Source organism: Notechis scutatus, chromosome 1, assembly GCF_049901735.1.
Source record: "Notechis scutatus isolate UNSWTSFEM ecotype Mainland chromosome 1, rNotScu1.2, whole genome shotgun sequence".
Classification (NCBI taxonomy): domain Eukaryota; kingdom Metazoa; phylum Chordata; class Lepidosauria; order Squamata; family Elapidae; genus Notechis; species Notechis scutatus.
In genome coordinates this window covers 36,272,835-36,289,886 of record NC_142009.1, presented here as the reverse complement: position 1 = coordinate 36,289,886, position 17,052 = coordinate 36,272,835, and the positions used below count along the sequence as shown (strand labels likewise).

Here is a 17,052-nt window from a genome sequence, read left to right as displayed (position 1 = left end):
GGACAAGCTGTTCCATTGGTTGATTGTTCTCACTGTCAGAAAGTTTCTCCTTATTTCCAGGTTAAATCTCTCCTTGTTCAGTTTCCATCCATTATTCCTTGTCTGGCCTTTGGGTGCTTTAGAAAATAGCTTGACCCCTTCCTCTCTGTGGCAGCCTCTCAAATATTGGAAGACTGCTATCATGTCTCTCCTGGTCCTTCTCTTTACTAGACTAGCCATGCCCAATTCCTGTAACCGTTCTTCATATGCTTTAGTCTCCAGTCCTCTAATCATCCTGGTTGCTCTTCTCTGTACTTTTTCTAGAGTCTCAACATCTTTTTTATAATGTGGTGACCAAAACTGGATGCGGTACTCCAGGTGTGGTCTTACTAAGACTTTATAGAGTGGTATTAGTATCTCCCTTGATCTCGATTGTATCCCTCTGTTAATGCAACTTAGGATTGCATTAGCTTTTTTGGCAGCTGCTGCACACTGCTGGCTCATGTTTAGCTGGTTGTCCACTAAGACTCCAAGATCCCTCTCACAATTATTGCTATTGAGCCTGGTTTCATTTAACAACCATTTTATTAATTTAACAACTGCAGCGTTTCACTTAACAAATGTGGTCACGAAAGTCATAAAATGGGGCAAAACTCATTTAAGAGCTGTGGTGGTACAGTCGTTAAGAGTGCAGTATTGCAGGCTGACTTCCAGCAGTTTGGCAGTTTGATTCTCACTGGTTCAAGGTTGAACTCAGCTTTCCATCCTTCTGAGGTCGGTAAAATGAGGACACAGATTGTTGGGGAAAATTTGCTCACTCTGTAAACCACTTAGAGAGGGCTGCAGAGCACTGTGAAGCGGTATATAAGTCTCAGTGCTACTGCTATTGCTATTAACTAATTTCTCCCTTGGCAATATAAAATTTTGGGCACAATGGTGAGGACTAGCTGTACTTTCCTTATGTGAACGTCTGATTGAGAGAGATTAAAGATCAGGAATGCCATTTCCTCTCTTTGTTTTAAAACAAAAGTCAAAAAAAAAAAAACCTTGCAGGTAGCAAGCATGCAAATATTAAAATATGATTTCGTTCCTTTGCAAAGCCCAGGATATCATTCCACCTCTAACCCGTTACCAAATTCTCGACAGAAAGGGTTAACTCCGAATAAGATCGGTAGGGGGCGTTAAACGGATGCTGACGGTAGCTGAAACTTTTAAAGTCGGTCCAAAACATCGAGAAGGGAGGGAAAGCGGGGGCGGCGGGGGGGGGGAGAGCCCGCCGTGACTCGAGGAGCCGGGCGAAGGCGTGGGGTTAACCTGCAACTGCGCCTCTTCGGGAGGGAGTTGCTGCCGCTCGCTCTCCCCAGCCGCCTCCCTTGGCAGCTCTGTCTGCACGGGAAGGGAATCCCTTCGCCACCTTGCCGCACGCCCGTTGTTGGAGCGACGCAGGTAAGACGCTCCAGATTCTCCTTTTCTCACCAGCCCTTGCGGTAACGCGGTGGGAGAAGAAAGCAAAGCAACGCGGCGCGGTGCAACGCAATGCAACGCAATGCAACGCAGTGCAATGTTTTACAGGTTGCACGGGCTGCTTCCCGCTCGTGCGAACGCATGGGATGATCTTTCAGGAGGTCGCGTCACGGGAGTGGTTTGCACGCGTGCGGTTTTCATTTTTTTATTTTTATTTTCGGGTGTGCGTGGAATGGCTTGGAGGAATTGTATTGATGGCTTGCCGATCTTCGTGCAGGGAGAATAAAAGAAATGTAGGACCATCCAAGGAAGAGTAAATGCAGAGGATGCAGATTTAGAGGGGGAAATGTGCATTTTTAATAGCGTTGGGCAACTCTGCCGATGCGCCCTTCAACCGGGAACTTAACCAAGTTACCGGTTGCAAAACTAACCAAGTCCATTGAAGTGAATCCCTTTGAAATTAGCAAATCTTCCTTTCTGACCCAGTGTGGGCAGCCTAGGAACAGGTTTCTGGGATACAGAAGATGGGACAGGAAGGATGCAGAAAATTGGTTGTTTATATGCCAATTCGGTGGGGTTTCTTGCCCCTACATACAAAATAGGTAAAATCATTACTCGCGTTTTGGGAGTTGAAGGCAACTCTGCCACCTTTATTCTGAGCTCATCCATTTCTGCTGCCAGAGAGAAGTGGTCCAGTTGAGCCAAGTATTGGCTATTTTGAGCCTGGCAGCAGTTCTCCAGTTCTTGGGAGAATTCTTGCCCAATTTTGTTATTTGAGATCCTCTTAAAGGGAGATTTAGTCAAGGAGGTTGCCTTAGATCAAGCTGCTTGGAGTATCTCCTCTGATGGCATACAGGAGATTTGCACATTACTTAGTGCTTTTAACTGAAGAGGTCACAACTTGAACATACATGGCCAGCCTGCAGATATTTCTAGGACAGTCCTGCTTACACAGTCTAGTCTGCTCTGGCCAATGGTCAGATAAGAAGACTATTAAGGAACACAATTTCTGCTATCCTGAATTTCTTCACAAGAAAAAAAGTGGGAAGCAAACAAAAATAAAAAATAAACACAAACAGGATTAAAATCTCAAGACACCAGTAGTAATTGGGACCTCCCAGTCATCCAATAGGCAAGCAAGAAGGAACTGGGAAGAGGCAGTTGGATATTTTTAAATATAAAACTGGTTGGTTGGTTGGTTGGTTGGTTGGTTGGTTGGTTGACTTCAAGACAGCCATGATTCCTGGTGACTGCTTGAGCAAGTCCCTGCAGTTTTCTTGGCAAGATTTCAGAAGTAGTTTGCCATTGCCTCCTTCCTCGAGCTGAAAGCGGGAGAGACTGGCCCAAGGTGACTGGCTCCTTGCCTGGGATATAACTAGAACTTAGACTGCCAATTTCTATCCTGGTTCTTTAACTACTTAGCTACTTCATATAGCCAAAACTCATCAGAAGGAAACTCAGCCCTGTGACACAAGCCCAAAATTTATTTGCAATTCATTGGTGAAATTTCTGATAGAAGGGAAAAACACTCCTATAGCAGCTGTTAGGAAATATTACTTCCAAAAATCCGTGAAGGGTCCAACTGATCAAAATGGGAGATACCATGATTCCTCACATTAGTTTTCATTCCCCCCTCCCCAAATGATTTTTCTTTTATTCTTGTAATTTAAAATTAGACAAGAGTCCCAGTAATCTTTTTCAAGTGCCAATATGCAAAAAAAAAAAAAAAAACCTGGTCAGTTTCTGTGGCCTATATAGATTTCTGTTCAGATAATAGTCTATATAGATACTTTAAGAGTTTACCTGCAAGGCTGTCTTTGGGCTATTTCACTCTTAGATTCTTGGGAGTGAATAAAAGTTTGGCTTCTCCATGCAGATAAGAACAGAAGCTACACAGGCTTTCCCCATATAGGACGCAAAGAGGCCTAAGTAAGACATTATGTTAGAAATGGGAAATGCCTGAGCTGACACATGTGATACAGTAAATTGTTCTGAGAGATTCTAGAATTGAATTGAGTTTGAAATAAAAAGCATAGCCAGTAAGCTGTACTTTATATGCAACTTGATTTTGCTGGACTTTTGTAGGTCCTTCTGATCCATCAAAACTGTTTTCATTTGCTAATATTTTGTAAATCACACAAATAATATAATAACAGAGTTGGAAAGGACCTTGAAGATCTTCTAGTCTTTTTGCTCAGCAAGGAAATCTTATACCATTTAAAACAAATGGTTGTCCAATCTCTTTTTAAAAACCTCCAGTGTTGGAGCATCCACAACTTCTGGAAGCAAGCAGTTCCACTGACCAGTTGTTCTAAGTGTCAGAAAATTTCTCCTTCATTCTAGGTTGTTTCTCTCCTTGATTAGTTTCCATCCATTGCTTGTCCTGCCTTCAGATGCTTTGGAGAATAGATTGACCCCCTGTTCTTTGGGGCAGCCCCTTAGATATTGGAACACTATCATGTCACCCCTAGTCTTTCTTTACATTAAACTAGACATATCTAACTCCAGCAACCGTTCTTTATCTGTTTTAGCCTCCAGTTTCCTAGATAAAGTAAGTGACCTCTCTGAAGTGCTCCCATGTCTCTAGTAGAGGTGCTGCTAATCAGAGCAGATACTTTAGCTAGATCATTTTTATATCCAGGGGTACCCTTCCCTTTTCCTACCCCTACCCGGGGCAGCAAGATCCTACAGAAAGGGCAAGGGAATTTTGGAGGGGAGAGGATTTTCAGGATTTGGGCTTCTGGACTTAGTTTAATTGAAGTCCAAACACATTTGTTTCTTTGAGGGAACCTACAGGAACAGGCAGTACATAACATTTCTGGATTAATAAGGCAGATCTGGAGAACTCCAAGGAGGGAAAAACTAGGGACTATATGAATATATATAGTATGATCTTCCTTGCTTTTTGATAGTGTAGCAGACTGTAGTGAGATTTGATGCTGAATTTCCTGTCCGTTTTTTCCTATTTAATATGTAGCTGTTCATCAATGAAGGCTGCATTTGTGAAATAGACATTGACACCCAAAATATTTGAATCATCATCTCTAACTCAACAATTTTCAAAGGGAGTTTGTTTATATCATCGTTGAGGTCCCTTCATCAATGAAACAATAATAAAACTGGCTGAGATTCAGCCTTCCCTCAATGGTCACAAGTGACGTTAGATAGAATTGTAAATGTCATCGTATTGTACATTGTACAGTTATTACCATGTTGCAGTTAAGTTGACAAGAGGGAAAGATGTAGCCTTCTTCAGTCTAACTCCTTTTCCTCAGATTCCCATCTCACATAACTAATCTTTCTGCTGAGTAGCTATTATGGGTGTTTGTAGTCCTAATAAATGTACAAGGGAAATATTGCCTTATTAGCAATGATGATTTAAAGAAATGTCCAGATTCTGGTTTTCTCTTGTCCATTAGAGCCATTTCACACATTGCATAAGGTTTTATTTGTTATCCAATGAACTTAGGTGTCAGTGTCTGTCAGCTCTTTGAGGTAGACAAGGTCAAAGCAAGAGTTTCAGGAATGTTCTTCATTGTATAGGATAGAATAATAGCTTCTGGAAAGCTTGTCCAAGTCTCTCTGCATCCTATTTTATACTAAACAAAATGAGGGTGAGATTATTTTGAATTTCATTTCTTATTGCCAAGGTAAGAACTACATTCCCTCACAACCCCATTGTCAAGCGTAAGGCAACTAAAATTGGTTCTATGCCTCCAATGCCAGGGGGATTAAAATGTAGCTGGGACTAGTAGCTGCCATTTTAATTTCCTGCAATTCCTCCATATAGATGCTTTGGTGGGGGCCTTAAGGCAGTGATCCCCAACCTTTTTTATGCCGCGGCCCGGTACCAGCATCAGCTGGGCGCCGCGGCCCGGTACTGGCATCAGCTGGGCGCCGCCATCTTTTTGATGAAAAAGTGCTTCCGCTGACCTCACCGGAAGCACTTTTCATCAAAAGATAAGCGGCGCTCAGCTTTCGTGAGCTTTTCCGGGTAGAAATGGCTTTCTCCGGAAAAGCTCACCGAAGCGCTCGCCCCATCTTTTTGATGAAAAAGTGCTTCCGGTGAGCTTTCTACCCAGAAAAGCTCACCGGAAGCACTTTTTCATCAAAAAGATGGCGGCACCCAGCAAACCAGCGGCCCGGTAGGACTTGTTCCACGGACCGGTACCGGTCCGCGGACCGGTGGTTGGGGACCCCTGCCTTAAGGGATATTCAGAGTATTACTGGTTCCTTCTCCCCCCCTCCCCCCCCTATCAGCTGGTATATCAAACATGAAAAATAAGGGAAGTAAAAGTTCTCCTTCAGAATTCTCAAGTAGTGGTAGGCAACCTTATTGGGTGTTCTGGCTGCACCAACAGAAAAAGCTAGTTGGCCTCCAGCAAGCTTTCTAGGTCAGAAGTTTTAAGAGGGAAGTTTATAAAGAGCTTCCAAATCCACTGCAGTTTGGAGAAACCTGAACAAGAGAGGGACAGTTGCAGTTAAAGAAATAAATGCCCCTCTCTTCTCACAAATCAGAATGTAACAAAGAAATATTGTAAGGGAAAGGAGAAGAATGAATAGAATAAAGAACCCATCTGAGGTTTGGGCAACTCCTGCTCTTTAGAAGCTGTTGCTGTCTTGTGTACATCCAGTAGTGGGAGGTATATACCATCCCAAGTCTAGGAGATGTTCGTCAATCTCTGGAGAATCTGAAGGTAGCTTTACCTGCCACATGGCAAGAAATATAAACAGTGATTCTTAATCAACAGTCCCTTCTTGATTATACAGCGGCAATATGCCAAAATGACAGTTCTTCTGTTAGCGTATTGTTTGGTACAATTAGGCAGTTTCTCCTTTCTTTTCTGGTGAGAAAAATTCTTTGTGGTCATGTTTAACCATGTTAAGATTATATGATAGTTTCCTCTACTCTCTATTGAATCTGTAAGCAGAAAACAAAATATATTTGTTCTTCCCCTTTCCTTAAATTTGCCTCCAATAGGCTCAGTAGAGACTTTTAATCAAGACCTTGGATTAATGTGCTTCAGGACCAGGGGAAACAATGTATATTATTGTTGTTGTTGTTGTTCATTAACAATCAGCCAGGTGTTTAGAACATTTTTATCCATCAAGTTCTTCCCTTGGACCTGGGATAGGCAAACGTTGTTGTGTGGTGGAGTTAAAAGTATAATTGCAGGAGGTAAGCTATTCCAAATAAAGTTGCCTTTTGTAATTGACTGGGGATGATTTTGTCAATGCTGATGATGTTCAAGTGGCACTCCAAATATTTTAGGAATACACCCAAGGCACCTATTACTATTGATACTATCTTTGTTTTCTTTTGCCACAGTCATTCTACTTCTGGTTTTATGACATTGCATTTTATGATTTTCTCCGGTTCTCTCTCCTGTTGTTCTATCCAGGTACTGCATCATCACAATCCAGATTTTTTTGTCTTTCTTATCAACAGATATTAAGTCTGGAGTGTTCTATGGCAGGTGACTGTCTGTTGCAATTCTAAATTCCCAGCGCTTTCTAGCTTCTTCATTTTCTGTTACTTTCTCTATTTTGTAGTCCCACTAATTCTTGCTTGCCTGCAAATGATATTTCTTGCAGATCTTCTGATGCACCATTGTTGCTATTTTGTCATGTCATCATTATTTGTGGTCAATCTGTGCAGTTTTCTTGCAGCAGCTAACTAGGTGGTCTACACTATAGTTCCTTCAGCTTCATTGGAGAGGTGGCATTTGTTGTCTGTGCTGTGTTCTCAAGTCTGGCTTTATATGCACTTAAGGCTTTTTCTAGGCAGCTAGAATTAGCCCCTCTGTCTCTTTCTTCAACTTTACTGCTCTTTAGTTATTGCCAGGTCTTATTGCTATCTGTTTTGCCTGCTATTGCTTTCTTCATGGTATACTAGTTTCAGTGCATCTTCTTCACTTTCCTGGAGTGGAAGATGTTCTTCTAATTTTCTTTTTGCTTTTTACCAACTGCCTGGTGTACTTGCAACATTCTAGCCCACCTATTTTCCTTGGTAAGTAGTGTCTGTTAACATGATGAAGGATATGATTTATTGTCATTATTTTTCTGTTTTAGTTCTGTTTGTATCCAATCCACTATTCCAGCTGCGTATTTACTGACTGGAATTACCTAACTATTAATTGCCCTAATAATATTTTCTCCACCATCCAATCACTGAGTGACCACAGAAAGACACTAGAAAAACAAAACTTTTTGCAGCCTTTATATAGTAAGTAGCTCTAGTCCATCACACACACACACACACACACACACACACACACTCTCTCTCAAATCTCATTCGTGTATGTTTTGTTTTACATATCTTTCATTATAATGATCCCTACATTGTCTATATCTTTAAGCAACTCTTTCATAATTATAAGTATCAACTTTTCAGTTTATTGAGTAATTAAGTAATTGAAGGCCATAAGTTTATCCTTCCAACATTGAAGAACAAGTCTCAGAGCAGTAAGGGGCTGAAGCTTTGCACTATCGTGTGCCAGTTTCCTATTTCTAGTGCTGTCTTTGGCTCCTGACATAATTTCCTTTATTGGATCTCCTCCTGCAAATGATATTTCTTGCTTCAGTTAAAATTAAGAGCAATGGGGATCAATGTTTTCTAAGTGTTTTTAAAGTAGATGACTTTCCCCATTTGTGAATGTTTTAGTTGCCAATCATTTGTGTGATGTTCAGTAGTGTTCAGGGAGATGGTAAAAATATCAAGATGTTGCCTGTGGAATTGAAACCCCTTTTTATGTGCAGGAAGAGCTTCAACTCCATCTTGTTTTCATTCCACCCTGCAAAATGATGCCCCTGAGTTATGCCAACACTGTTTCTACCCATCAACCCCAGAAGAACCATAAAAGAAATATGTTTTTTTAGCCTCTTCTTCTTCTTGATTCTCACTTCCCACTTCTCATCAATTAAAGGTCTCCACTTAAAATTTTCCTACAGTTTTGCTTGCATATGGGAGTCAATAAGCAAGAAACACAACAGAATTTTGCCAGAGGGCCTGTTGCTATTTACAAACAATTATTTGGCAGTGGCTCAACTTGGATGGTAGAAAGTGGCTGAAGTCAATGAGAAATGACCTTCGGATGAATAAACTGTTTCATGAAATCCCAAAGTAAATCCCTAAGGCCTGAAATGACACCACTTTGCAATCCTGGGCTGTTGCCTGTTCCTGTAACAGGACCAAAACATCTGTATATAGCAAACAGTTAATATTTGAGTCATTTAGAAACAGGCTTTTTCCAACATCTGCCTGAATGATCAATGATATATAAATGGGGGGAAAGCAAGAGGGTGGATCCCCCCTTAGTTTTACACATCCTTCTTTTTAAAAACCCTTAGTTTTGCTTCCAATTCTATGTTACATCTGAAAAGTTGGTATGGAGATGTGATGGTGAGATCATATGTTTTTTAATCCAATTCCATAGCAATTCAGAAGTTCAGGCTTTAATTCCAGATGGTGTCAAATACTTTGAAGCTCATGAACAGAAAAAATATTTTTTCACAAAGTTTTATTTATATGTGTTGCTTGAAATCTCTCTCCCTACTTCTTTTTTTCCAGAGAGGAAAGCAGTTTGGTGCACTTCATATCGTTCATTCAAACCACTGCACACATTGAAGGAATGCGTTCATACAGAGTAGCTCTGCCATCACTGCTACTATGCACTCTGCTAACCATTTTTTTAGAAACTAAAGGAAGGGAAGACTTGTTTTTATTGCTTTATCTTTTCATCAATGTTTCTCAATCTAAACAACTTGAAAATCCATGGACTATAATTCCCAGAATTTCCCAGCCAGCACGTTTTCTGAAGAATTCTGGGAGTTGAAGTCCACACATCTTCAAATTCCTATGATTGAGAAACACAACTTTACATGTAATAGTCTCTGTGTTTTTATTTATCTCATGTACAGTTATAGTAGACACTTGGGCAAATAAATATTTTTCATCAAGGGATATTCACAGTGGAGTAGTACCTTCCTACTAAGAAGTCAGTTTTGCTTGATTAGTTTTGCTCAGTTCAATGGCTTTTACTCTCAGAAAATCAAGTATGAAATCACTGCCTATCATTTTAATCCACACCTTCATTTCAAAATGATACAGTCAGTACAGAGTAAGAACCAAATGTAGAAACTGCTATTGTTGTTAGTGCATATCCACATCACTTTCCTAATATTTTAATCAGCTTTTCTGTGAGTCAAGGCCATTTTAAGTAATTACAACTAGATTAATTGTGGAAAAAGCAGTCAGTACTGTACTATATATTGGTAGAGTTGTGTGAAATGGTATTTGTTGATCCCAAAAGCAATCCCTGCCGCTGTGGGAAAGCACTGGGATAGGAAGAAGAAAACTGGATATTGGTAAAGATGATTTTTTTTTAAATCCCATAAAGTCTTGCTATGTTCTGAGAATGAAAGAAAGTGAGATTGATGGCAGGAAAGCAAGCATTGTATCTGCCCACCAAGGCAAGCATGTGGTCTTTTTTTAACTGTGCTGGAAGGGTGGATTGTCAGTGGAAAAGAAGCTCCAAAGAGCAAAAGCAGCCTAATGGCTCAGTACAGTATGCACAACATGCTGAAATTGACTCAGAGGGCAAAGTTAGTGTGTCCTGTAAAAGTGGCAGAGCCAGGGAGATGGGGGATACAAGGTGTTATTAATTATACATTTATTTGAAAACATTAAGGTACAATTGAAAACTTGCAATTGAAACCCTTTTATTGTGCCTCTTGATTTTTTTTTTTCATCCCTGCCATGCACATATCATGGCACTTCGGTCTTCTTTGGCAATGCCAGTAAGGAGTGGAGAGCTTTTGCTTAGTTCTGTTATGTGCTAAAGCCCCAGTGCCAGCTGGGTGTTGTTGATTTAAAATGTGTGTTTCCTGTGCCTTTCTTATGTAAGCCGTTTTACTTATTTTTGACTCTCAACTTTCAATTGCCAGGGAAGACAAATTCTATAAACAGAATTCAAAGGTGGGATTTGAATAAATGCAGATCTTGAGTTCTCAAAGCCATTTTTCCCCACAAAGAACTAATTTTCTCTCTGATTATATCTTTTTTTAAGCACTTCCGCACTCCAATCCTATTTATATTTCTTGAGAAGTAAATCCCAATGTGATCAGTGGAAAGGCATTTTATTTTATTTTATTTTATTTTATACCCTACTTTACATTTAGGTATTTATGATGTTCCCTTTTCCTAATTTTTCTGCAACCACAATCCTATGAGGTACTTTGGAGTGGCCGAAAATCACCAATTGAGCTACCGTGGCTTAAATTAAAACCAGAGAGTTTTCTTAATAGTACTGAAAGCTTTTGGCCAACAAAAGATTAAATGATTGATTTCATTTTTGTTCTTTGGATTGTTATTCTGTGTTTGTTTATATTTGTGGTAACATTTATACTACCACATTTAGAATGATTCCAGGTGTTTAATTTGTTTCCATAATTTAAAAAAAAATAACTGTTTAAAATGTCTGGATTTCACAAAAGTGCTTTGTGGTTACATAAATAATGTTGCTTTAAATAAGATTAAATAATAATAATAATAATATATTGGCCACAATCTGTTTTGTTTTATTATAATGCTCATGTTTTTATTTCTAGTTCTGGAAAAATACTAGTGCCAACCTGCTTTAGGTCTACATACTTTGGGACCCTTCCGCTTAATTTATCCAAGCAGCTCTGCTCTGTCCTCTGTCTTGGGGGAAGTTTCATAAAATCTCCCAATATTTGAGCAACAGAATAATAGAGTTGGAAAGGACCTTGGAGGTTTCTAGTCCAACCCCCTGCTCAAACAGGAGACTATACCAGTGGTCGCCAACCAGTGGGCCAGGGACCACTGGTGGTCCGTGAGCAAATTTTGGTGGTCCCCAGAGAAATGTCACCCCCAAAGCAATTAATCCAGGCTATGCGGGAACACAAGGCTGTGCCACCCACATGTCCCGTGGGAACACAAGGCTTGTGTTGCTTGCATTGTGAACCACACGAGGTAATGAGGGGAGGGGGGAAAGGACAGTGGGGAAACTTGCCCCACATGCCTGGCCTGGCCACCGGGCTGCTTCTTTCCGCTTCTTCTTTTGGCTGGACTCAAGGAAAGCAGCAACAGTCTTTCTTTCTTTCCTCCAAACTCTGCTAGAAATGAGTCTTTGGGACCCTGCAAGGCATCCTGCTCCAAGAGGTTGCATCCGTTCTGGTGGAGTTTGTGAGAGACAAGAAAGACTTCTGCTGCTTTCCTTGCATGAAGTCAAAAGTCTCTCTCTCCCCCCCTCTCCTCTCCGAAAACGGAGCTGGAGACAGTATCCTGCGATCCCAAATAAAGAATGATCAATCGGTAGGAAAATGGGGTGGGGAATTTTCCTGCAGTTTTTTTGGGATTTTCCCAGGGTTTCTGGTCCGCAGGATTTAAAATTATCAGTTTGGTGGTCCCTGAGGTCCAAAAGATTGGTGACCCCTACTCTATACCATTTCAGTCAAATAGCTGTCCAATCTCTTCTTAAAAACCTCCAGTGATGGAGCATGTCATATCTGATGGAGCACATCAGTGATGGAGCAGGTCATTTGAACATTATATCTGTGTGTGTATTTCTGTAATGTTAACAAAGTGGAACAGTCACCTTTTAATTTATTTAGCAAATAGATACTATTTTGCAGCAGCATTGTTAATATTGTGCACTTAAATATAATTAGTAGGCAGGTTGGGAGTTCTTTTGCCTATGACTGGACATCCAATAATCTAGCTTTTCTTTTTTTCTTTACAAAACCTGAATTCAGAAGGGTGCTTTTAGCCATACTCTTCTTCTTGTGACATAATTCTTAGTGGTAAAATCCAATTTGGGGAAATTGCACAGTTAAGTGGATTTTTGTTCTGATAATTAGCTGCATGTAGAAACCTAGAACCTTTCTCCTTGAACCTTGTTTTTCATGTAGGTAGAGGGGAATCATTTTACACAGAGACTGTTCAATCCTAAAACATCCTCTTCCCTTTAATCTGAAATGCTGCAGCCTAACTAATTGTTTTATTGAATAGTAGGGTACTTGTAGCCAAACACAACAGGGAAAGTGTAGAGATGTCTTCAGATATATGTTTGTATGATATATATCTCATATTTTTTAAAATAGATTTTATTTCTTTTTAGATTCATCATGATCATCTTTGCTGTCCTTGCTGCTCTGCTCCTTGCTAAAGGACAATCACAAGAAGCAGACGAAACTATCACATACACGGTAAAGATGATATTCTAAAGGGAGGGAGGAAAAGAGAGAAAAACATAGTGTGTTGGAGAGTTTTCAAAAATATTGTTTTTTATTCATTCAGAAAATCTGCAGTTTTCAAGGAGATGATGTGGAAAGCCTTGCCAACAAATAACTCTGTATCTAAATCTCACTTTTACTAGACAGTTATTATTTCAGTTGCTAGTTAGTTCTAGACATAATTCAGAATGCTGGTTTCAACTTTAAGTGCCCTAGATCCAATGTATCTTAGAGCAGATTCCTGTGTCCTCCAGAAATTTGGGCTGCAGCTCCAATGTATCAAAGGATAACAAGGACTACAATCTAGTTTAGTAAATGGCACAGATATGTAGAAAGCTGCTTTAGGGCAATACTCTTTTAAAACATTTGTTTATAGAGCACAAAGCAAATTTTATATACATCCTGGGATGAAATATAAATCAAATGATAACACCAAACCCACCCAAGGTAGTCCAAGGAAAGTTAATTGGAAGTTCTAACAGGGACAGTTTTTCCAATCTGCTGCCATCTTAGTATATGGATTATAATTCTCATTAGTTTTACTATTTAATAATTATGAGATACTTCTCAAAGTTACAAGATTCCCTACTAAAATGGCAATTTGGAAAGTTGTCATCCAACACTTCAGGAGGATGCCAGATGGGAGAAGTCTGTTCTAATGTAATATACTATAGTCTCTGTGGCACATTTAAAATGGAGAAAGCAGAAATTGAAACCTTGGGCTTTTTCTAAGTAAAAATACCTTTTCCCATTCAAATCTAGGAGGCTGGTCTAGGCTAAGTGCTGGCACTAAACTGACATGGTTCTGATTGAGATGGGAGGTTTAAGAAATAAAATATTGTAAAAAATGATTAAAATACTGAACTCCCTAGGAAATAATTATGGGACGCATTAATGATAGATGAATCTTTGATTCTTCAAATAAATTAATTAAAGAGTATTATCAACAAAATTTCAGCAAGATCATGCAGCAGCCTAGATGTTATAGAGATTCGTGGAATATAAAAAGATTGAATGCAGAATTCCGCAGTGATAATGTTTTGTTAATTGCTATGAAAGACTGCATTTAATCTATTTTTCTTTATTTTGTTTATTTTCTATTCAGCAATGCACAGATGGTTATGAATGGGACCCCATCATGCAGCGATGCAAAGGTACATTTGGGTGTGCATTAATATTTTCATATCTATCAGAAGTACTTAGAAGCCAGACCTTGCAGATAGTAAAATTTCCTCCATAGTTTCCCCAGTGGAAGCTTTTTATAGAGAAGACAATGAGGAAAATGTAGAGGTTTTATGCAAATTTGGAGTTATATCTTTAATAACAGTAGTTGTCCCAATTGTCTGTTTTGGGTCATCTCCTGATATATGTTTTTTTAAATTTTTTGATCCAATGAGAATGATCCATATAGGTTGTTCTGTTTGGATCGTACAAGTGTAAAATTTGATAAAATACATACACATGGCTGAACAGTTCATCAGTCCTGTCATGAATGATGTATTTAAATAATTTATACAGCTGCCCAACTCGTGACTTGTTAGCTAAGGGAGGATTAAGAACATTAAAAGAAAATATAATAGAACAAAAACAGAACCACATTACATACAACAAAACCAAGACCACATTTCAAATATATTCCAAATCATTACAAAACACACACATGGTGGAATTCAGGTTTTCAAGGTCTTACGAAAGACTGACAGGGTCAGGACCATCTTAATCTCAGCATATGCTGTTCCAAAGGGAAAACACTTGATAGAGATGATCTGCTTCTTGGATCCCACAAGGTGACTTGTCTCATAGAAGGGATCCAAAACATATCCATCTTGCCAGATCTAGTGGGACAAAGACAAATGGAGACGAGGGGGTGGGGAGTTCTGTAGATAACCAGACCTGTACCATAAATAGCTTTAGAGAGAGTAGCAAGCATCTGAATTGAGTCCAAAAGCTTATAAGGAGCCAGTGGAGCTTGAAAAATTAGAAGTGTTACATGAGCCACCTCTGGCCCATGCCAAGGCAGATTAAAGTCACTCAACACTATCAGTCTTGGACTCCATTGCTTCGACAAGGAAGCTACTATATGGCAGGAAAGCTGGTACAGTAGCAGCATCCCATCTGATCCTTCCGGGTGACAGCTGATTAGAAAATGTGTTCCAGGATTCTACCTCTCCTTCCTTCTTTCATTCTAAAAAATAATTAGAAATGTTGTAATAATTAAGTACATCTACTCCTCTTTTTCAGAGTAGTGTTCATCTTCCTATATACTGTAGTTAGGGCACGGGTATCCAACTCAAGGCCCGTGGGCCGAATCTGGCCCATGACATTGGATCTGGCCCGCACGGCCATCCTGGAAATTGTAGGGGGCCGGCCCGCTTCACTTCAGCCTGGCCCATGCTCTTCCAGCAGGTGCATGTGCATACAGGAGGCAGTGGGCACACGCACACACAGGCCCAGCCCACCCCATCCTGGCATGCACACGTGTGCATAGGAGGCAACAGGCCAGCATTGCCTCATCCATATCTCGCCCATCAGCCACCACCGTCACCTCCTCCTCATGGATCAGGAGACACAGCCGCCACTGTTGTCAACAGCCCGCTCCCCCTCTCTGGCCACTGCCCTGCGATTCTTGTCCTCCCCAGCTTGCTCTGCACCCAGTAGCAGAGGCCACTACAGCCGTAGCCTCATGGCTATCCAGCGGCCTCCCCCTCTTTGCCGCCCCCACCACACCAGCCTTCACCTGGGTGGCCAGCCTGAAGTTCCATTCTCCAGTCACTGCCCCACGATTCTCGCACTCCCCAGCCTGCTCTGCATGGAGGCTGCTTCAGCCACTGCCTAGGGGCTACCCAGCAGCCACAGTGCATCCCACCTCACCCTCTCCTCGAGCAGGGGGCTGCTGCCACTGCCAGTATATGCGCCTGCGAACTCCTCCTCCCTCCTGCTACCGGCCCACAGAGGACAAATAAAACACTAGTCCAGCCTACGGAAAAATCAAGTTTGACACCCCTGAGTTAGGGGGACACTTATTTACAAAATCAAATATCTAGTTTAAGAGTGTACTCAAAATCAGAATGCATTGCCTGTCTACTGTATTACAGTATATGCAGGGTTTGTTATATTACCTGTTTAAAACCATAGACACATCTCTAAATAGGGAATGTGAACTTGTCATCTGATGCTGGCTTAATTTTATACTTTTCATTCATCACTCCACTTTTTATACTAACTATTGATAATTTCTTGAACACTACTGTTTATTTGAGATTATTATTCATGACAAATAACACAGAGCTCACTCTGATTAATAACTCCTTTTCTTTTTGTCATTAATAATCACAGATATCGATGAATGTGAAATTGTGCACGAAGCGTGTAAAGGCGGAATGAAATGTGTTAATCACTTTGGAGGATATCTCTGTCTGCCCAGAACAGCCCAGATCATTGTCAATAATGGCCAAGAAGAAACAGCATCAGACACTGGTAGCAGAAATGGTAATCCCATCATCCGTCGGACACCTCCAGATCGGGTACCATCTCAGATACAATGTGCAGCTGGGTACGAGGCAAACGATCATAATGTGTGCCAAGGTAAGGAAGCTGTTTCATAGCTCGGTGAAAGAAAACTGGAGCAATAATAAACGTGGCCATAGTGTATAATGAATTTAGGTGATAAAAATGAATGTAGGGTAACAATCAGAAATGGTACAAAGAAAAATGATATAATTAGTATTGCAGCATGTGGTTGAATCATATCCCCACATTTTAATACTGCAGGTCAAGACACTATATACAAAGGTATTCCAAAATCTAGAACCCAGATAAACATCCTCACTGATGAATAGTCTGCCACCTAAACGATAGATGGTACTGATCCAAGGAACTCATCTGTGTTACAGAAAAAGAAAAGTAGTATGGGAAAAGTGGGAGATTTCAAATACTAAAAGAGCCGTAGTTCAGATTCTAAAAGAACTGTGGTGGTACAATGTTTAGAATGCAGTATTGCAGCTGACTCTGCCCACTGCTGGGCGTTCAGTCCTGACGGGCTTGAGGTTGACTCATTCTTTCATCCTTTCAAGATTATAAAATGAGAATTGCTGGGAGAAATATGCTGACTCTGTATTCATAGGTCACACAAGCCTATCATGTATCATGTTCTCATATAACTATGGGTTATAATTACACCAGTTTTAAGATGAGTTAATGCACTCAGTTTGGGCCTGTTAAATCATATTTAAAGGCAAAAGCTTGAGATTTGTGAAAATTATTCAGGTGTTAAATGCAACTTATTTTAGTATAAGGAATCTCTCTAAAAATGTTTAATTTCTGCTGTTAATTTAGAAAAGTGTAAATTAATTT

General features: G+C 40.2%; 1 protein-coding gene across 1 annotated transcript in view; it reads left to right on the top strand.

The window, feature by feature from the left end:
• Positions 1-1,216: 1,216 nt before the first annotated feature.
• EFEMP1 (EGF-like fibulin extracellular matrix protein 1) overlaps positions 1,217-17,052 on the top strand; it is a 52,290-nt gene continuing 36,454 nt past the window's right edge. The window contains exons 1-4 of the mRNA XM_026676722.2: positions 1,217-1,425; positions 12,585-12,672; positions 13,805-13,853; positions 16,036-16,284. Of these exons, the coding sequence (XP_026532507.1) occupies positions 12,592-12,672; positions 13,805-13,853; positions 16,036-16,284 (379 nt within the window). The 5' untranslated portion in view covers positions 1,217-1,425; positions 12,585-12,591. The remainder of the gene's footprint in view (positions 1,426-12,584; positions 12,673-13,804; positions 13,854-16,035; positions 16,285-17,052) is intronic.